This window comes from Phalaenopsis equestris, unplaced genomic scaffold (assembly GCF_001263595.1).
Source record: "Phalaenopsis equestris unplaced genomic scaffold, ASM126359v1 Scaffold000411, whole genome shotgun sequence".
Taxonomy (NCBI): domain Eukaryota; kingdom Viridiplantae; phylum Streptophyta; class Magnoliopsida; order Asparagales; family Orchidaceae; genus Phalaenopsis; species Phalaenopsis equestris.
The window spans coordinates 687593-710632 of NW_018164852.1; the positions used below are offsets into that span (position 1 = coordinate 687593).

Below are 23040 nucleotides of genomic sequence, written 5' to 3' on the forward strand. Positions count from 1 at the left end.
AATTAACTATAGGGGTTTGCCCTTATAGGAAGCTTTTCCCGAACCCAGCATAATATAAACCCTATTTAATTCCCTATATTAAATAGGGGACCTTGTCGGCCAATATATTGGTTTCGCAGACCAAACGGATGTCATAACTTTCTTTAGTTTATTTGATCGAGCCTCACTCTCAATTCTTGTGTTCATCCTTCGGGATAGATACATGATTTGAGATAAAGTGCTCTTTCATTTAAACTATGAAAATTATGGGGTCAGTTTGACTTCATCTTTTTCAAAACTAAATTTTTTTTTTTAAAACGTCTTTCCGAAGCAGGCGACGGGATTTCAATTCCGATGACCGACAGCTTCTTACGGGCAAACTCCACACCAAAAATAGTGCCGACACCCTCACCACTCTTATTTTAATGCTTGTTTTACCCTTGGTTATGTGGAAACAATATGTTTCAACTGCTTATAAAGATGAGTAGTTTATAGCAGGCATTTTGTGATTTTTTTCTTAGAACATCTTCATTAGAATATCTTTCATCCGATTTAGTAGCTTAAAGGTGATATATTTACTATACATAAATACTTCCCTATAATACATCGGTTTTAATTCTTCAACATAGCCATCAATCCACTCTCAATTTATCTTTTTGAATGTTGGTTCTAAAATTATCTATGGATTCACAACATTACCTTATTACATATAAAGATATTCCAAGTCAAAGAATGTAAAAATAGGTTTATAAATCCTCCATAATTGATTGAGGTTTCTGGAGGACTTGATTAACCCCACACAACATTACAATGGAGAGACAAATTAAGCCACAAAAGCTAAAAAAAAATTGTCTAACATTTTGATCTGACAATATTTTAGCCTCAAAAGTATATATGAGACCCAAGATTAATGGTGCATAAAAAGTTATATGATAAAATTGCAAAAAAAAAAGGAGTAATTGAGCTTGATATAAAGAGTCATGTAGTGAACAGGTTTGGTCCGCCACTAAACCTTGGATAAATTTCTTTATTTAGTACTTGACAGCATAGTACTCTAATGAATATACAAGTTATACGAACAACTAGTTTCTAATAACTAATAACTCTAGTCGAGTAGTTACTTGGTAAGTTCTTATGATTAAAAAAATTGAGGATATTCTTGATTTCAAGCTGCTATGATGGCTTGATAAATCCAACCCAAATGAATATAAAAAGAAATAATAATGAAAACAAAAGCTTAAGGTTAACCTGATGATTATAAGTGAAGATCCGTGGAAAAATTTTAAATACTGATTAGATGATCAACTACACACATTCTTGACAATGATAATAAATAAAAGGGGGTTTTACTTATAGGGATCTCCAAATCATATTTATTACATATAGAGGTCATGAAACATTTAATTTACATCCCAAGGACTTTGTTACGACTTTGTCTCCCTCTCTTGGTCTCTTATACAGTGTTGGAGCTCCGTCGTTGATTTGCTCTGACAACTCTACCACAACGTCTCCTTATCTGCAGTCCGATCCAACAGGTCACCGTCTACTTCACCGATGGCCTCATGACAAGATTCATGTCCATAGATTCTTTCTTTATAGCTCCATCATGGCGGACCCCTCCACGACAGAGGAGTTCTCCACTTTCACTTCGTTCTTCTTAGCACCCCCTTATTACCAATTCACATGTTTCACAACCAAACAACAATATTCGAGGCTTTTGAAGAAGATGAGCATTGGAACGAAGGATGCCACCATGTCATTGATTTCGTTGTCTCTTATGGCTTACAATGCCCTTCCCTAATCCAATCTTCATCAAAAACAGCGACCAACAAGAAACCTATATGTCTTTTTAAAATATAGTTTATGAGGAGTATGGAAGAGCCGAGGGATATAGAGAAGTGGCTTTCGAGGTACGCCTCATGATTCCGCTTTAATGGAAAGCTCTAATGGCGACTGTATATGAGATGAAGAGACGGAAACAAAGCCTTAACAGAGTCCTTCATGTGTAAATTCAAGACATACATCCGTAATAAATATGATTTGAGAACATTCACATCTTAAAACCCAAAATAAAGAAAATGAAAAAAACCACTCGGTAAGTATCCTCATTAATTAAACTCTCATCATAATGAAAAAATAATACATATAAAAATAATAGAAGAAAATAAATATAAATTTAAAAATATTTAATAATATTGTGATGATATTTGATGCATAATATCCTTAAATACCACTAAATATCACTACTCCATATTTGTGGATTGCACGCTTAATATTTGCACTTTTCTAACCCTTCCAAAGCCTACGGATCATGTCAAGCCGAAGGGGCAGTGGTGTAACGGTAAATTCGCAGCGATCGTGATAATATGGCGCAATATCTCTCGTGTCTCCAGTGGTCCGCTCGCCTCTTATCCCCTATTAATTACCTAAATACCCCTAAAAAGCGAAAAAGTGAATGCCCCTGGGATACTTTTTGCCAGCCCCCCGTGGCTCCCACCATTTCACTTCATCTCTCCCTTCCCTTCATCCACTGCCATCTCGCTATCTCACCCCATTTTCTTCTTCCCCGGAACCCTGCAGGATGAGTCGAACCTCCCTGAGTCTCTCTTATCTGTTTCCCATCTTCTGCTAACCTTTCTTCACTTCTTTCCCGTTACTGTAAGTTGTAATCAAAGTGGCTTGGTGGGGAGTGGTGGAGATGCGCCTCCCGGTGGTTCTTATCAATCGGTAACTGTTCTTTGATCTGTTGTTGGATGTTGATGTTTCTTCTGTGTTATTTATTTATTAATTGAAGTTATCCGACGATCAGTTTCCCTGTTTATTGGATTTTTCCAAGGGAATGTTACGAGAGGTGTTGAATCGGACGTGGTTATGCTGCGAAATTTGAGGGTTGTGTTTGGATGATGCAGGAGTGGTATTTTCCTTTTTGTGTTAAGAAGAATTCGCTAGTGTTTTCTTTTTCCCTTATTCTTCTATTTGGTTTTGTTGCCATTATGCATGTCTGGTGGTGAGTTGATTATTTTTTGAGTTTTTTCTTTCTTCTCTGAAAATTGTTGGAGATATGATGGACGTTTGTGAGAATTAACTTCTGGTGGTAGCTGTCGGAAGGTGAGAAAGTTTCGGTATTCTTTTGTCTGCGTTGGTTTGTTTCATCCTCCTTGTTCAAACTGGAAGTGTTTGCTAGGTTTTATCATCAAATTAGCTCATACAAGTTCAAGCTGGAGATCGAAATGATCAATGAAAACTGCACTTCTTCTACCTTCCTCATCATTAGAATCGATCAGGCAAGCGTATTCGCTTCGCTTCCCTTTTCCTTGCGACCGCTAGTTTGAGAAAAAATATGCAGAAAGTACGTTCTATATAGTCCTTGTGGTGCCCCACAATTTCTTCATTGGAAGCTTTTATATATTTGCATTAACTTTTATCAAGTAATTTCACTTTAAGAGTGTCTGTATGGATATAGAATAGTCCATCAAATTTAGTTTTGAACTGCAAAATGGCGATATACGTATTGTACCCTTTACTATCAAATATAACTCACAAAAAAAAAAGTTATAATTATCCTCTATGCTTGCTTCTTTTACGATCTGGCTAGCTGAGAAGCAATTATGATTTTGGTGGGCGGGTATACAGTGGTTGTTTGTAAAGATTTGATGCTTTGGATATTTCTGGGGGGAAAAATAGCCTCTGCTAAGTTTCCTCTTTATTTAGATAATTATTTTTTCAGTAAATACTGGCATATCTGTATTATTTTGAAGGTGTTATTCTCCATGCTGCAGATATTTTGCAAAGTTTTTTAAAGTTTTCATCAAGAACTGTTCTGCAAGTTAAGGGGATAGTGGATTTTGTCCTGATTTCTGTCTGATTTTCCTCAAGAACCATGGGCTCTTATTGTGACTTTTGTGGAGATCAAAGATCAATGGTGTACTGTAGATCAGATTCTGCATCCTTATGCTTGTCTTGTGATCGAAATGTTCATTCTGCTAATGCGCTTTCAAGGCGTCACTCTCGAACTCTTTTATGTGATAGATGTTATTTGCAGCCGGCAACAGTTAGATGTATTGAAGAGAGCATTTCACTTTGTCATAATTGTGATTGGAATGGACACAGTTCTTTCACTTCAGCTTCAGGACATAAAAAGCAGACAATTACTTGCTACTCGGGCTGTCCATCAGCTGCAGAGCTTGCCAATTTATGGTCCTTTGTTTCGGAATTTCCTCCAATGGCAGATTCTAGCTGTGAGCAGGGAATGGGTTTAATGAGCATCAATGAGAACAGCGCCAGTACTTATTGGGGACCCCTTCCAAACAGTTGTAATGCAGATATTGACAATATAAGCAAAATTAACAATCTTGAGAATCAGAATAAACAGAATTTTCATATTGGTTCTGCTACATCTTCTCCAACTCCTATGATATGCAGCGCTGATCAAGAAGCTGGTTCGGTCGATTCGACACCACCTGAGGTGCATGAAATCTCTGCACATTTAAAGTTCAATGCATTAACTTCTACCATTGAGCATCAGATGCCCCTGCGCTTTCATATTAAATCTTGTGGCGTTTTATTTAATCTCTGCAATTCATGGTCTATAAGAAAAAATTGTACAAGAAAATTCATACAGATTATTATCATTTTTTAACAGAAAAAAACTAGCTACCGAATCATGAGGTGATGTACATACCAGGCATTAGGCATAATTAGATTGAATAGTTTCTTTGGGTATGAAAACACTGCATGTTTGCAACTACCCTGTAATATTTGTGGCCCTGAGTTGATGATCTAGAATAATCTTAAGAATGGACATTTTTACAGTGCATTTTATCATAGAACTTAAACTGTTTCTAGAGTATATCAATAGTTTTTAATAGTAATATACCTGTGCTAAATAGAATTTTGTGTGCAAATATATATGTATATTTGTATATTTATGCATGTATGTATGTATGTATATATATACATGTCTTCGTCTGCTAAGGTTTAGGGTCACGGCGAACCTCTGCCACAGTAATTTCACGCTCGAAGAGTTTGCTCTTTGTTTCGGCTTCCGTCATCTTCGATCGTTTCGTTGATCTGTGCCTTTGTTTTCGCTGCTCTCCGAAGGACGGGCTGTAGGGCCGATCGCGGCTCGTCTTCTACGATTCTGTCTTGTCGTCTGTTTCGTCCTGACGTTTACTTCTCGACACTCTCAGCTGGAGGCGCCGACTGGTACGAGATTCAGCAGGAGATGCTGACAACTACGGGATTTGCTATGGCCTCGACGATGCGTTCCTATGCCAATGCACTTACCGACGACTTTCCTATTTCTACTCATGCTTCTCTTTCAGGTTCAGAGCCTGGTTTTTATATTGACAAGTCCTGCAATATTCCTTAATCTTTCCACGATGCTCTTGAAGGTGGTGGTGATCACACTTTCATTAAAAAGCTTGGCAAAAAAAAATGAGAAGTCTGCAAGTCTGCTTTTATTCTCATTGAGGTTGAAACCAGAACTCTCGCGTCCTCTTAGTGTTTTGCTCTAGTGGGGAAATTCCTTTATGGTCACCCAAAATTGGAGATCATTCGTAAATAATTTGATATTATTAAGCTATTGGGCAGTTGAAATATTGGCTTATTTGGCGGTCGACATATACTTATTCAGTTATCTCACGATGCCGATCATACTCCCATTTTTTTTTTCAAAAACTTATCAAGATCGACAACCGTTTATGAAAATTCTGAAGTGGACTGTCGATTTTGATCCAAAAGCGGAGTCCTCTATCATTTATGTCTGGATAAAATTTACGGGGTTAAAATTACATTTGTTTAATATAGAAATTGTTTACTCTTTAGCAACTGCTTACAGTACGCCTCTCAAGGTTGATAGTCTTACGCTTGCTGTCACCAGACTCACTGTGGTTTATGTATTAATTGAGAGAGATATCACTCAACTAGCTCTGGATGAAGTATGAATTGACACTACTATTAACGGGTTTTGGTGAAAAGTTGAAATAGAACCACACTCTCCTTATTACTCTCATTGTAATATTGTTGGTCATAGTTCTACTATTTGCTATCGCTTGGATCTTCATCTAAGGTCGAATATCGCTAAAGATCAGCCACTTACCATCCCTGCTGAGAAGGTGTAACCCGATTCTCTTTCCAGTACCGCAGTTCCAGATGAAGAACACCATACTACAGGTATAGATCCAAATGTGTTGATATCATTTACTGTTATTGAAGAAGACTCACTTATATGTCAAGACACACGAGAGTGCTCATTCGATCCGATAAAAGATCAGCTGGTACAAATTGTTGCTTCTAATGTTCAACAATCTACACATGTCCGACACACTTTAGACAATTCCATTGATCAGGTGAGTCTATCTTCGGATGAGGAATGACATGTCTATTTCAGGAGGAAGACGAAGAACAGAGGCAGACTCGAGCTCGTGAATTTATTGGATGATACATTAGTTTACTAGCAATGACACTCATCTTACCAATTTATTAGCTGACTCCTATAGAACTAGAGGCAGAGACAAGACAAAATTGGGTTGCTCTCTAGTTACTTGATACTCCATATTTTGACAATTTTTAGTTTTTTCTTTTGGTCTCTCATGTATTTTGCTGTATTTTCTTTTTTTTTTAAACCATTTGATGTGAAGGTTATCGTGTGGGCAGGGTACCATGTTTGGGCCCTCCCACACAATCTATATGTATCGTACTTTCTATTTAATATATTAGCCTCTGGGCTCTCTCTCTCTCTCTCTCTCTCTCTCTCTATATATATATATATATATATATATATCTTTGTGTGTGTGTGTGTGTGTGTGTGTGTGTGTGTGTAAAACTAAATTTATATCACTTAATTATATTTTTCAAGACAAACACTAGTTGAATAAGACAATTTATCTAGCTTTTGTTCATTTTTGACATTTTAAGGATGCTTAATGATGACTCCTTACACAAATGGTTATGGAGCTGAAGGCCGGGAGTTCACAGACATCATGCTTCTTCGTCTCTTCTAGTGTCAGCTCCATGGCTGCATGCCATTCATGTAGATTTACTAACTTGGATCCTAGGTTGTGAATTTTGAAAACACAGATTCTTAGAATTCACCAATATCATTTAATTGAGGAAAAGCTCTATCATTTCTTTTGGGTTTAGTGGAGATCTTACTATTTTTAATATATTTAATTTCTTGATATATTCAATTTTCTTTCCTTATAATTATTCGTGTACACAATTTATGCATTAATTTTTTTCTTGAACTCACAACATACTGAGAATTGTTGTTTTATTTTGAAGCATTTTTCTGGTAATTAATTTTTCTAATTTGAGCTATTATCAAACGGAGAGTGTAAAGATTACAAAGGAAAGTGTAAACAAAAGACAAGGTGACAATAGAAGCATGTGAAATGAAATTAAAAAGTAATGGAAATAGTTTGCATTTGCATTTGAGACAGCCTGATAGAGGAAAACATTGTGGTAGGCCTTATGGATTAATGCTATGGCTTGATGTGAAAATAAAATGAATACAAGTATAACTAAATGATAAATAAAAGATGGAAATGAATTACTGTATGGATTAAAGCAAAAAGAAAGAATGATTAAGAATAAAAAATTCTTTTCTTCTTATCTAGTAAGAATGTAAGGCATTGCACTTCTTGAATGCTAACTAGTGTATCCTATGAAAAGGGAATAAATAAATAAATTTTTAATTTTCTCCCATGCTTGATTTTTCCCTAAATGAATTCTAGCATGTTATTTACATAATGGGTTGGCTGTTGTTGATCCCTAGATGGTATTCTTGCTTGCGTGACTCACATATGGGTATGTGCTGATTGCGGGATATTCCTGGATACAAGTCCTGTAATAAATAAATCAAGCTTGACAGCTTGTAGATTTTTCCGGAAAGGATGGCGGCTGACTTTGGGCTATAGGATGGCTGATTCCTAGAAATTCTATCAATTATATTTAGGAGTTTCTCTAAGTAAAATCAGCTATAAATTTTAGATTTTCATTCTTCCAAGGATGTGTTAATTTCTTTAATTTTTTTCTTCTATTTAAACCATTACTTAAGGAACCAGGTTTCGGCCAACTGGAGCAAGGAAATTTTCCTTTTTTTGCTTATATCTGTTTTCCTCGTCCACTTTATTTTTAACCGCATGTGATCATAGACATCGCATTACTTCTAAAGAGAATTTTCTTCAAGAGCTAGTTCAGTATAACGAAAAGTAGACTTGTATATTGCTACTAAAATTTGGCTATCGTAAGAAACTTTTTTTATCAACAAATAATTAAGTTAACCTTCTAAGGATCTTGAAAATGGCAGCCTAATAAGTTGGCTTTGGAGTTTACTTACTAATTATATTACTTGCACATGTTCCATCGTTAGAACTACTTCTCAGCCTCATTTTTTTTTTTTTGGTTTGTTTCAGAGGCATTCATGCTTCATTAAAAGCAATGAGGGAAAATCATAAGAAAGTAGGATTATCACCAGTTATGGTTGTGTATGTTTTGCAATTTCCAACGTAATCTGCTTATAGTGATTATTTTATCGATGACTTGTAGCCTTCCAATGCTGGAATGAAGGATACTGAAAATGACAAAGATGGTTTCTACAATGGTTTTTCTGGAAATGTTGACTTGAGTTTTGAGAACTATGAAGAATATTTCGGCACATCTCATACACATGCAGAGAAGCTTTTTGATGATGTAGGGATTGACAGCTTTTTTGAAATGGAAAGTTCTGCTGCCAATTCCAACTGTCAGGGTGAATTTGCTGCTGAGGTAAATTCTAAAATTGCAGTGTCTCTAATGTAAATAGCTTCTCTTCATGCTATAGATTGGATGGCTGGTAGAAGTAATCTATATCCTATTTATCCATTTTTTAACTATTTAATTCTGTTGGATCCTCTACGAGTGCAAAGGGCTTTATTATAATCTTTACATTTGTCACTTCAGGTTGGAGTAGATGAAAAGCCAAATCATGCCAGCTCAGTGCTTGGGCATTTATACGCCATTTAACAAATGGATTCATGTTGAACATGGCTTGGGTTATATTATTAGATAAGGTATCGTAATTATACAAAACATATTCTTCGTAGTTATAAACCAAACACAGAGATTTCTTTCAAGTAGAACATAATCAGTGATCCGCACGTCGTCGCTACCGCTGAATGAAGCAAGCAGATGGAGAAGAACGCTGATGATGGAGGCGATTGCGCCCAGGATGGTGGTGCCATGAACGATTGAGCTGAAATTCTACGGCAGGGTGAGCGGAGCCGTAACCCAAACCCTGTCGGCGAGCCCAGACACGAGAGAGAGAGGACGTAGAAGGAAGACGACGCAGCTCGGTAGAAGACGAATCGAAGGCGGACAAGTAGTTCCTCTCTTCCCGCGAGAACTCTTTCAACGATTATTGGTGGTTAGGACAAAACTTGGCTCTGATATCATATCATGTCAAAGTTTTGAGAAAAATAGACTAAATTTTGAATAGACTCGATGTCTTTTCCCTTTGCTTTCATTTCATTAAATAATAATCTTACAATCTATTTTAGGTACTAAATAAAGTGCATAATCTATTTTAGGTAACATAATAATACATATTCCTAATCTAAATATTCAGCTAAAAGGGAAATAAATCAGAATAAAGATATTGAAAATAAGGAAGCTTCTAATTATAAAAAGCTTCTAATTTAGCTGTCTGATTTTCGTCTTTCCTGATTGATATTGACTAGACTTATTAGCTTGTGAGCCGGTTCATTTAAAAATTATTGATATAAAAACCTAGGAGGCATGGACACGGATATGGGTATACGAACACAACACGACACAATACCAAGACACGATATAATTGAAAAAAAATAAAATACGACACGTCTTGAACACGTTTTAATATTTTATTAATTATTAGCATACTATATATATTTTTTTATTTTTTCGTTATTAAAGACACGAGACATCACAAAACGAAATACATAAGAATAAAATTTAACTTGTATTATGAAATCTCATGCTTATAAAAATTAATTTTCAAAATTAGATATATAATATGTTTCAAGAAAATTCCTCTTAACTTATCTAATAAATTTTAAAATATCTTATGATTACATGTTTAATTAATTAAGCTAAAATATAGCCATTAGAATTAAACTAAATATAGATTTATAACTATTAACTTATTAAAGACTAAATAATATATATAAATTATCACTTACAATACTAGTGATTTCACTTGACTTTAACGAATAAAAGCTTCAGTAGAATCGTCGCAAATTTGTGGGTATTTGGATCGGCTTCAATGAACAGGTTGGACTCTTGCTTAGGTTGTGACAAAGAAGCTTACGGCTTTCATATTAGCTTGTGTAGGTTTTGCCTCGATGAACAAAAGCGAACTACAACGCTCGGCTTCGATGAATGCAGGATGGACATTTGAAGCTAGGCTTTGACAAACAAAAGAGGGAACTATTGCTGCTCGACTTTGACATATATTGGATGCACTTTCGATGCTCGATTATGACGAATGTTAGAGGGAGCTTTGGCATGACGACAAAGGAGGTGGCCTCGATTATGAGATGTAATTTGGGTTATATATATTTATAGTTTTCTGCTTCTTGTGCCCCATTTGTCCCTATATCATTTTGAGTTCATATCTAATACGATGTCGAGGCGTATCTCAAAACATGTTTAGGCCCGAAAAAAATTCAAATATATATATTTTGTAGTTTTGAACAAATGTCGGATAAGTGTCGGGACTTGTCGGCCCGATACGGATATGACACATTTTTAGAAATGACGGTGCTACGTAAATAAAATATTTAAAAGAACTTACAATTCAATTGTTTAAGTACAAAGTTGTTAAAAATATTTTAAAGTTTTATCTCACTTATATTAAGTGATTTATTATTTTTTCCAATCTAATTTCTCATTCTTTTTATTATTTTGTTACAATCATTTTTTCTCTTAATGAATAAGCAAGCTTATTGGCTAACTCAAATTCATAGAACTATGCTCAAGCTCAAGCTTTGAATCAATTGATCAGGCTCAAGTTAGGTGTGACTCGAGCTAGGCTCGGCTCGGTTACACCCCAGGTTATATTAGGGCTTCCTACCTCATTGGTTCAGCAACCTGCCCTAGCTACATATTATATTGATTAGCAGATAGACAAAGGAAGAACTTATGCAATTGGCTATTGATAAAAGCTTCTCTGCATTTAGAAAGATAATTTTTTCTAGTACAACTATGGGTCCGTTTGTAGTGATTGTAGTTAAAGGTTGGTTTAAAGCTGCTACGAGGAAATCAATTTTTTAGAAAACTTATGTGGATATTATAAATATTTACATTTTGAAAAAAAAAATCTAACAGTAGAATTATTAAAGCTACTACATTTTAGAAGATCTGGTTGTAAAGCTTCCTATCAGAAAAATTTATAGAAAACAGCAAAAGAAATAATAACTCAATAGAACTGTGTTGATGATCTGAAAAAAAAAAAAAAGCAGCTGTCCGAATCAAGATCTAAATGACGTATTTTGCTATGTGCAGTAACATGTGTCGTACTCTATTTACATAGAGCCAGCACCTATTTAAAGGATGTCAAAAACATCCAGAAAGTGAAAATTGAGACTTTCCCAATTGGTTTTTGCTCATAGAACTTTTATCCGAATAGAATATTTTTTAGTTGTAATATGCTAGTCGGGTCTTTCAACATATCTAAAAGTCTAAATAGCCTTCTGTTTGTCTTGCTTATTCTTTTTATTTATTGGCGAGTACATAGAAAGCTCATAATTCTTTGTATTTAAACGCATAGCACCTAAATCTTTATTTTTAGTTCGATAATGCTCTAATATCTAAATCACATCGCATCATATGCTTGACAAGGATTATTTCTCGTTGGATAAGTTACTTTAGTCGTATTAGTAATGTGATTTAGAATAGGGTGCTATATAGGTAAATGTAAATCTATGGATGTTAGATATGCCAATACATAAGAGTATTTTGGTATATATGCAAATTCTCCTTTCTTTTCCTATGCATTTGTGCCTGTGTTTTGTGTTTGTAGGGGGATGTTGCAAGTATCTTTGTTATTAATATACTGATTTTTTTTTCCTGTTTTAAATTTCAAATTTCTCTTGGATGGAAAGATCATGTACATTTAGCATTTACTAAGATCAATATGCCTACATTTTAGAATCCTTATGTATTGAAACTGCTTGCTGAATTATCTCGATTCATCTTATGTATTTCATAAAGTGGATCTTTCCACAGTCTAAACTATATATATATATGTATATATATATATATATATATATATATTATTCTGTGGGAATTGTTTATTATTCTTGTAGTTATATCCTTTACCATGTATCATCTGCTGCTCAGGCCAAATCCCTGCACACAACCTGCAGTAATGCTGTATCTGCTGATTCAGTGATGTCAACCCCGGTGGCGAAAGCAAACTCTAGCGTGTTGGTTCCGGCAAGACAAGCTCATTCCATTCCTGCTTATCCGTTTCTTTTTCTGGTTTGACCGGTGAGAGCAGTGTTGGAGATTATCAAGAATGTGGGGTGTCTCCAATGCTTCTTGTGGGTGAAACTCAATGGTATGCGCCTGGTCCTGAGAGCTCAATAAAGGCAGCAAACAGGGGTAATGCTGTCATGCGTTACAAAGAGAAGAAGAAAGCGCGGAAGTAAGTGCATGCCTTTTCATAATTTATTGGAATGTTCAGGGTAAATATATTTTTCTTTATACTGTTCTTATTTGTTTCATTTTCAATTTGTTTCCTTTGAAAATGTTTGCAAATCTTAATCTCTTATGATCCCCATGTCCTCTCAAGGGTATTGGTGTAGCGCTGCACTGAGATGCTGATACTGTATGATTGAAGATTAAATGACATTTATACATTTGTGCTTGGATATGGATTTAAGTCTATTGTAAATTGAAATTAACTCATTAAAAAATAGGATATATTGAAGAATTAACTTCATGTATGTCAGAAATGCCTCAGCATAAATCCTGAGGAAATTCAACCAACTATGAGACAAAAGTGCGGTCAAGGATGGCCCACGAAAGAAAGATCAAAAGTCACACTAGCAAAAAGTAAAAGACCTGATTAACCAACCACAACTTCCTTGGAGCAGGATCTGAAATTGTCGGAACGAAGGTCGTCCAAGTCAAAGATCAAGAACATTGAACCAAAAAAGGTATCAAGCAACTCTAATGTTGGCATTGCCATTCGCTTCACAAGAGCCCTTAGACTCTTCAAGAGTCCTAAGTTTCTCATCATAACACGCTCTACAAACACTCCAGGTGAAACTTCTGTCGAGGGGGAAGGCTACTTGTTAGATTATAATGATCCACTATTTGTCTGACAACCTAGTCTCATCCTGGTGACATGAGTTTCTCATCTAGGGTTCGACAGTAGATCACCAGGCCAAAGTAGCGAACCAGCTAACCTAATCAGCCAACTGAATGATTAGAGCAGCCGATTGAGCGAAGATCCGAACAACCGAAAGACAACTAAAGTCGACCAACTGCCCAAATTTAGTAGAGTTAACCGAAAGGGCCTTGCCATTTAAGGACTACCAAGCTTAGTCGGCTGAATAATAGGTTAGCCGATCTATAAGCTCATTTATTTTTAATACCTAAAATATCCTATAATGGCACTGTAAAAGCAGTGGAAAACATATAATCGCACACTTTATACCTTATTGCGTATAAATAGAGGGTCATCTCGATAGTAAGGGGTTAATCAGTCACCAGTAAAAGAACTAGTTTTACTGCCCACTCCTTTTACTCTCTCTCATTCTCTCTCATGTTCTACTCTCTATTCCTTGAGTGTGATTCGCAGGATAGATTCAGATATAACACTTCACAAACATTCTTGAATGAAAGATCATTAAAGTGAATTTAAGATGGCAAGAAGGGCTTGGACGTGTGGGGACCACCCAAGTCCTTACACTTTGTGACATTGTCGTTCTCTATAGGCCTTGTGGGGATCACCTAAGTCCTTTGAAGCTCCTAAATGGTTGAATAGTTCAAGTCTGTCTTGCTGAGTACCGATGCCTTCCTCAAAAAGAGCATTTGTCTCAATATGGCAGGCTAATCCATATTACATCATATTGCTTGATTTATGTGTCAGATAATCCTTTATAGAGGCTTTTCTCTTATCTGAGACCAGAAAAATACACAATTACAATAGGGTGAGGTTGTATGAAATATACAAGAGAACTCAATAGGTAAGAAAAGAGACTATGAATGAGAGTTGAACCATGCCAGTTTAAGACTGTGGGAGCATTGAAGATGAGCTCTAGTTTATTGGTGAATCTAGTACCATGTTATAGATTAAGAAAGATCATGCACGTTGAGTTTTATGAAGGCATAGTTATTCAATTGGGGTTAGAAGCTTAGTTTGATGTCAGTGTACTTTGGACTAATAGAAAAGTAGTTCAGATAATGATATCACAATGAAAGCATGCATAGTCCATAGTATTTAGCTAGGGATTATGGTTAGACTCTAAGGGTTCGTTCGGGGCAGCTTATTTGGTGCGGTGGCGTTTTGAAAACGCACCTGGCCTGTTTGAGTAAACTGCTTTTTGGTAGCTTATGCATTTTCAAAACGCTGAAAACAACGTTTTCACACCGCACCAGTCTAGGTGCGGTGAAAGCTTTTTGGCTGCGGTCTTGCTTTTCCAAAAAATTAAAAATTTGTAATAGCTAACGCACCTAGCTTATCAGCATATTATTTTTAATCAGCGTATCAGTAGATTATTCAATAAGCTATAGCTTCCCCAAACATACCCTTAATTAGTATGCATTTAACTTTCATATGATTCACTCTGTGTAATGAAAACGCCGCCGTACCGTTTGGTTCGTGCGTTTCGCCAGCTTATCTGAAACTGTATTTAAGTGTTTACACTAAACGCAGGTTGTGGGCCGAACTCCGCGGCCCTCCTGCAGGCCGCATTTCAGGATAAACAGCTTATCTTGAAACACACAAGTTGCCTCAAACACACCCATAGTTAATTATAAGAATCTAGAATCTGAACTCCAATAGGAATATTATGCACTAATACATGCATACATCAAGAATAGAAGCATACTTGTAAGATGTCAATTTTCAACTACATACATGATATACTCTTTTTCGAACAATTATATGTTACAAGTAGTACAAATTAACATATATGGATCAAAGCAGCAAAAGTAATAGGATACTTGAAACCTGTCAATATATATATATATATATATATATATATATATATACACACACACACATATATAAGCTATATATCACAATTTTGTCCAGTGGTTTGGAATTATCAAGACAACAACATATGGTTGGATGGTGAAAAATCAATTTTTAATTTCTAACAGTATCGCTAAATAATAAATATAATTATCCAAATAATCTCAAAAAAGCTATGAACAATTAAATAAATCTAAAACTAAACTAGTTATTATTGTAATTATCTTCATCTAATTTGGCTTCTTATTTTATCAATATCTTTCCTTTTGTCACTCATCTTCTCGCCAAAAATTTAAAATATGAAAGTGTTTGATACTGTTCTAGGGCTCCTAGAAGATGTTTAGGAAGGGGACTTAGTAGAGAAGTGGTTGTGGAATAGTGACAAAACAAAAATATGCAAGGTCAATGGCTTTTGGAAGGGGATAGGCATCATTTGGCAGCTGTCTCGACAGAATAACAAAGAGAACTCCAAATATGTGACATTTAGGCGGTGAGGAGGTTTTACTAACTGTTCCCGAGCAAGATACAAACACTACTTATAAAAAGAATAAGATACAACACTCCTAAAGCAAAAATCAGAGATGACAATCTTCATATACTAAAAAAAAGCAAAAGTTCTAAAATAATAGAAAATACAAAGATATAAATAGTTCCCTCATAGAAAATAACTTAATTAGAAATTAAGAGGAAGGAAATCAAAAAGGTGGAAAAATGCTAAACTAGCCTTGAATTGGCACCCTATTCCAATTCTATTGATTGTGGGCTTCTAATGATCCCCCAAAACTTGCAAACCATGGATACCTATGGAAATGTGATCGTGAGATCCCTGACTTAATGCTCCGCATCATTCTCCCCTGGCAGGAGAGGATTCTTCCTCTTCTCTGGAAGCTTTTGGAATTGAACTACCACAATCATAACAAAGTCATCACCTTGCTCTATGTCAGAGGCGGTTCCGCTGCAAAATTCATGCTCACATCCATTTTATGTAACTCTAAAATACATACGCATTCTAAAGTCAATCCTAATAGAATAAGTATTCATCCTTTTTTGGCACAACCAAAACTAGAACTGCACATGATGGATATTTCTCATGAACCAAGTCACGAGTGCTTAAACAATTTTTTTGGAAGAACCAACCCTAGAATGCAAAATTGTAACCTAATTGTCTCACTCATACTCAGTTGAGTGCATCTAATAAACAAATTCTAACCAACTCTAGAATGCAATCCATGTCATGTTGAACCAGTTTTAGTGGGAACCACGCAGAAGGTAAAATGTCAATCAAGTTATCCGGCAACTCCTTCAACAGGAGCTGCCCCTTTCTTTATATCGACACTTTGAACTCATTATCATCCAAGACAACCAAAAATAATCCTGTTGATGGAGTCTCTTATGGGCTGATTTTGAATCATTAACATTTCTCTCAACATATCTCCCATGTTAGCTGAAAGTTGATACTCTTTGATGGAGTCTCTCATGGCTCTCTGCATGCTCCAGGCAAGGGTGCAGCGCCTAGGTGCCAGTATCGCGGTGCCTAGGCGCCAAGTGGGTGGCTTTCTTGGAGCAGTTTTGACAGTTCGGGAAGCCTGTCGTGGGGAGTTGTGAGGAGTTGCTTAGGAGGTCGTGGGGTGATGTTTATGTTAATTAAGAGAGTCTATATATATATGCTATGTATCTGAGACTTAGAGGATTGATGAAGGGGGGATGTTGGTAGGTCTAGCATTGATAAAGTTGTGAGGATTGAGTGGATTGGCTTCCTATAGAGCCTATCCTTCTTCTAATGCAGAGGATAGGGAGAGCCTTTAGGAGCAACAATCAGGAGTCAGGAGCATTTGTGGAGCATCTTCAGTTCCTTGTAAAGGAGAGGAAGATAGGTTTATTTTGTTTTTATTATTGTATTTCAATTTTAAACATTTGGATAGTAGAATTCTTTTGTTTCAATGACTTGGTGTGTTGTTTCTCTCATGCTTTTTGCGTAGATTTCTTTACTTTACCTTGTGATGATTAAATAGGATGTGTATGAATGTTATGTGCTGTGAAATTACTTTTAATTGTTGAATGTGATGATTAACCTTCAGATCTTCATTTACATTTCATTCTAGCTAAGTGAAATGTTAAAATTTAAAATGTGTTGTGTGAACCATAATGACTTGGGAGAGCTATGCTAGAATCAATTAGGTTAGTCACATTGAACTATGGGGTATAGGTTGATATACCTTGTTGGGAGATGTATTCTTTGTCGGTTAAAACGAGATTCAAGGAATTAAAGTTGTTTTAAATAATTTTCTTTATGCATTCGAGAGGGTAAAGAAAAGAGTTACTCCTATTTATCATTAGCCATATTTACAATTTACACTTTACATGTCATGTACTCCACTTACATCATTACGATGGAGAATATCCTTAGAACCTAATATTCATCAATCCAGTACCTAGTTAAGTATGATTTCAACTTTACAATTGCTTGTAATACTATAGGATTAGTTTGAATGACTTTAACCCAATCTAAGTTCCAGGCTAAGAAAGAAATCAGTAGGCTAGAACTTTTCCTGGGCACCACTTGCAAAATGTGTGGGATACATCACTCCTAAAGCAGAAATTAGATATTACAATCTCCATATACTCAAAACAAAGCAAAAGTTCTAAAAAAAGTTGGAAATAACAATATATAAAGTCTCCACTCATAGAAAATAACTTAATTAGAAATAGAGAAATAAGAAAAAAATCAAAAAGTATATGCATGCTAAATTGGAGTTAGTGTCGTATTCAAATTCCCGCGATTGCGGGCTTTTCAAATTCCCACAAAACTTGTGGTTCGTGGAATCTTGCAGAAACGAGATTGCGTCATTCTTGGTGACGCTCACACGTCAGTATTAGTTTATCATATAATCATCAATAAATTCAGTAAATACTCATATTCCTAAAGTGATAGTAATATAAAAGAATTAAATATGTAATATAAACGTTAGTTACGGTTTAGCAAGTTAGTATCAAACCATTTAACTGCCCAAGTTTGACTGTATAAAAAATTCAAATCATTTTTATTGTTATATCATATATTGTGTTTATCTTTATATGTAACATATGCATGTGTACCGTTTAAAATTATATCAATTAAGTTGCATTAATATCAATATTTTTTTGACAATTTATGTGCAAGGGTGCTATAGTGCTCCTAAAGTTATGAATTATGGGAGAGGATAATTGAACATAGATTAACATGAGATATAAAGGTTTCTTATAATCAGTTTGGATTCATGTCGGACAAGACAACTTTAGAAGTTATACATATATTGAGAGATTTGATGTAGAAGTACAGAGAATAAAGAGAATTTACATATGATTTTTGTTTATTTAGAAAAAGCTTACGATAGAGTTTCAAGAGAAGTCCATTGGAGAGTGTAGTAGAAGACAGGTGTTGATGTGACTTGCATTCAATTCATTAAGGAAATGTATACTAGATTTTTTACTTGTGTTCGAACAAAAGGTTTGACCAAGTATTTTCCTATTGTAGTTGGATTACATCAGGGATCAGCTTTAAGCACATATCTTTTTGCTTTAGTTATGGATGATCTTACTGGACATCTACAGGAGGATGTACCTTGGTGTATGCTTTTGGTTGATGATATCCTTCTTGTGGATAAAATGAGAGAAAAAACCTAGGAAAAACTTGAAATATGGAGGTCTACATTGGAGTTTAAAGGCTTTCATTTAAGTAGAACTAAAACTGAATACATGGAATGTAATTTGAGTAATAATAGCTCTAGTGATAGAAGTGTGACTTTGGGTGATCAAATTATTAGAAGGTGTGATTTAGATATATTGGGTCTGTTGTTCAAAGCGATGGTGATATAGATGGGGATGTTAATAGTAGAATTCAAGTTGGTTGGTTGAAGTGGAGGAATGCTTCTGGCCTTTTGTGTGATAGAAAAGTACCGCTTCGACTTAAAGGAAAATTTTAGAAGACGGTGATGAGACCTGCAATGCTCTATGGCGCTGAATGTTGGCCTTTAAAAGAGAAGCATAATAATAAGTTAAGTATTGATGAGATGAGAATGATTAGGTGGATGAGTGGCTTTACACTTAAAGACAAAATGCGAAATGAATATATCCGTGATAGGGTTGGTGTAGCTCCTGTGATGGACAAAATTAGAGAAAGTCTTCTTAGATGGTTTGTCGCATTAAAAGTCGACCATCTGATGATCCAATTAGGAGAGTAGATGTTTTAGATTCGACTTGTGTTAAGAAAGGTAGAGGTAGACCTAGGAAGACTTGGGCTTATTGTATAAAAAATTATCTTAATTTACTAGAACTAAATGAAAATATGACACTAAATAGGACGCAATGGAGAAAAAGGATTCATGTAGCCGACCCCACGTAGTGGGATTAAGGCTTTGTTGTTGTTGGTGGTGGTGGTGGTGTTATAGTGTTCCTAGCTGTATCATAAGATTGTGAACTAAATTAGCCAATCATACACATATAAGCTATATGATTCATTTTATTCATATAGTACATATCATTTAATATTCTGTTGTCAAAATCGGTATATAAGATAGATAAATATAAATATTCTTTGAGATATATGACATTTTTGATATGATGTATAAATTTAATAGTTCGATCAAATCAAAACTGCATTTACAATAGTAGTGTATACAAGCAATCCCCAAATGCATTTGGCTTTCAAAAAAATCAACATTATTGCTATAATTTAGAAATAAGATTGCATTTGGATGATCTATTATTTTTTCTTTAAAAGGTTGACCACTTTAACAATGTATCTAATCATTGTGCATATCAACATAAGGTTTCTATATTTCAACTATTTATTAATCAAATCATTTAATATTTAAAATAATTAGTTTATTGATGTTAATATTTGATTATCATCATTGTAAATTTTTTATTACAATTTCAAAATTATAAATTTTTTATTTTAATTAGAACTTTAAGATTTATAAATAAAATTTAGAACATTTTTTAAATTTGATTTAAATTCATTATAATGACTTTTATATCATAATTAAAGTTATAACCATTTTATTACATTAAATGTATGCACATTTATTAATATTTCTCTTTATTATCTTCTAATGATTTTTATGTTCCTTAGACATATTAATACATCATCATAATTTGATTAATTATCTTGTTATTTTCATTGAATATACACGATAGATTTTCTAATAATATTAATAGTTTAAATGCCAGTTTAACTTTAAGATTTTAAATTTTACTTATTTCATATTAAAAGGTATGCATTAAATTATTAACTACTTTAAACTATAAAATCAAAATACTATTCAAAAGTTGCTTTTGAAAATTGTTCAACGCTTGTATGATAGTTGACCACTTTCTTCTTCCTTCCTCTTAGTTTATCCTTTTTCTCATTTCTTTCTCATTTATTTTCTTACAATATCTAAACCTAATAATTTATAATATAATCATAAATGATTTCTATTCTTTGCTATTTAAATACCTTAAAATAGAAACTTTACGTTTATATGTTATAATTTCAAATAAATAAATAAATAAATAAATATTATTCGACTCAAGCGAAGCGATTGAACCCATCAACAATTTGAATTCGATCCTTATTCATCGCACACCCAATCTGATAGCAGCTCAAAATTTGCGAGCATGATTGGAGCTTTCAAGTCTCTATCTTGACTACTATGCCATGCCCACACCCTATGCTTGTATACTTCTTTGTCCACTTTCGCTGGCATGCAGTTTCCACATGGTAATTTGCCTCTCTCGCTCTCCCTCAGTTTGAGCTCTTCACTTGCAACAAATCCCGATTGTCCTTCCTCTCTCGCTTGCTCCGCTTTTCCTCAACTGGCTCTCTCCGTTTTACTTAACTCACATGGTCCATCTCCTCATCTTTGTCTTTTTTGTGCTCATTTCATCTCCCTCTCCATCTCCTCCTTCGCCTCTTCTTATATGCAAATATCATTAGATAGCTAATATCAGAACCAATGTAAGTCGGTTCCAAAATAATATAATATTAGCAAAATAACTTTTATGCAAATCTTAAACTTTTGATTATGATCAAACAAGCATGTCATGTGATGTAAATCAAAATCTACTTTAGTAAGTAATGAATGGTGTAGATATAGTTGTTAGAATATGTGATAATATATAAATGAATATTCATACATAATCCAAACATATCACGAGAAATAAATAGCACAAGTTGGAGAACATTGTGGTTTGTTAATGTTCTTTCAAACAAAATTCCTAACATATCACAAATAATTTTTGAAACAATGATCATATTTAAGATCTTTTAATGTCAAATTGATTACTTGTATGTATTTCAAAGTGTGTTATAAACAAATGTTTAAAAAGGTAAAATCGGGAATCAGGGCATTATGTTTTGGCAAGGTGAGGCTTTAGCCTCAAAACAGGAAAAAAAAACTCATAAAATTAAAATATATTCCTAAATATGATATAAATCATTGATATGTTAGTCTACTTTATCGTCATAAAGGCATGAAACAAAATCTTAATCCTAAATATTGATATAAAATAGAAATTTGAAATGTGATTCACTATAAACATTCACTTAAAATTTAAATATTTCATGAAGTTCAAGATAAATGGTGAACTTATCATCGCTTTCATTATCTTCAAAAGAATATTCATATTTATTATTATCTAGTTATTTCTCATTTGCATTTTTAAAATATTCTTCAATCGATATAATTTTTTTTCTTGCAACCAATTAATCTGAAAATCATTATGATTTAAAACAAAGAAATAAACTATTCACATAATCATTTAATCACACTTAAATTATCTTTTGACATTTTTGAGGCATTGTATCAGATATCTCAAATATACTATAATATAATATAATATACATTAATGATACAATATGATAACTTTTTCTTAGGCATAACTTCCTTGAGGCGTTGCCTGAAATGAAAAAGGTGCAAGTCTCACGGGCGATAGCGAGGCTCAAGCCTCGAGGCTTTTGGGTGTTCCTTAGCGAGAGGCTTTGTGAACAACGGACTTATAAATAAGCAATGAATGGTGCATTCATCATTGTCCAAAGTTTCTCATAAAAAAAAATTACACATCATATGTCAAAAGAATATTATAATGTATCTATTGGCTAGCTGATGATAAATTTTTTTGGATGGCATTAATTTCATAGTAAAAAAAAAATGAAACAATAGAAAGTAATGCAATGTTCTTTCTACTTTTTTTGAACAGGTTTGAGAAAAAAATAAGGTATGCCTCACGCAAAGCTAGAGCAGACATTAGAAGGCGGGTGAAGGGAAGATTCGTCAAAGCTGGTGAAGCTTATGATTATGATCCGCTATGCCAGACCTGAAGCTGTTGAATCTCCAACTTATATGTTAAATCTTCCCTCTTCTTTTCACCATGTCCTTCCTGCACTGGTGGCAACCGGTAATACTGCTACTTCTAACAGCTCATCTGGAATTGCAATTTTTGCTTGGTTTCTTTGTTTTGAGGGGCCATTGTTGAGGGAAGGTGCAAATATCAGAAGTATTTTTCTGCAAATATTGGCAGAATCCTGAAACGACCAACTGGTGGTTGTTCTCATCATTCTCTCTTTAAACCAGTATCTATTGTGCTTAGCTCTTAGCTCTTAGCTCGCTTTTTTACTGTAGTTGTATTGTGTAATTTTTGTTCGTCTTCAGCATAAAATTTGTAAAGCGCATACTGCTTATTGTGAAAAATTGTGTATTCAGCATGTGAGAGAAACACATCTATTGTATTAGAAGGCTTGAATAAGAACTTGTATAGTTGGGTTAACTGTATTTTTTTTGGCTGTAGAAAATCATTGTAATTTACACTCTGTC

The 23040-nt window shown here is 34.4% G+C and overlaps 1 protein-coding gene across 1 annotated transcript; it reads left to right on the plus strand.

The window, feature by feature from the left end:
• The first annotated feature begins 2479 nt into the window (after positions 1–2479).
• LOC110027028 (zinc finger protein CONSTANS-LIKE 9) lies at positions 2480–23040 on the plus strand. The gene is given in 6 exon segments (XM_020728288.1): positions 2480–2706; positions 3759–4444; positions 8530–8748; positions 12340–12468; positions 12471–12646; positions 22427–23040. Coding segments are annotated over 5 exon segments (1230 nt in total). The 5' UTR covers positions 2480–2706; positions 3759–3859; the 3' UTR covers positions 22548–23040.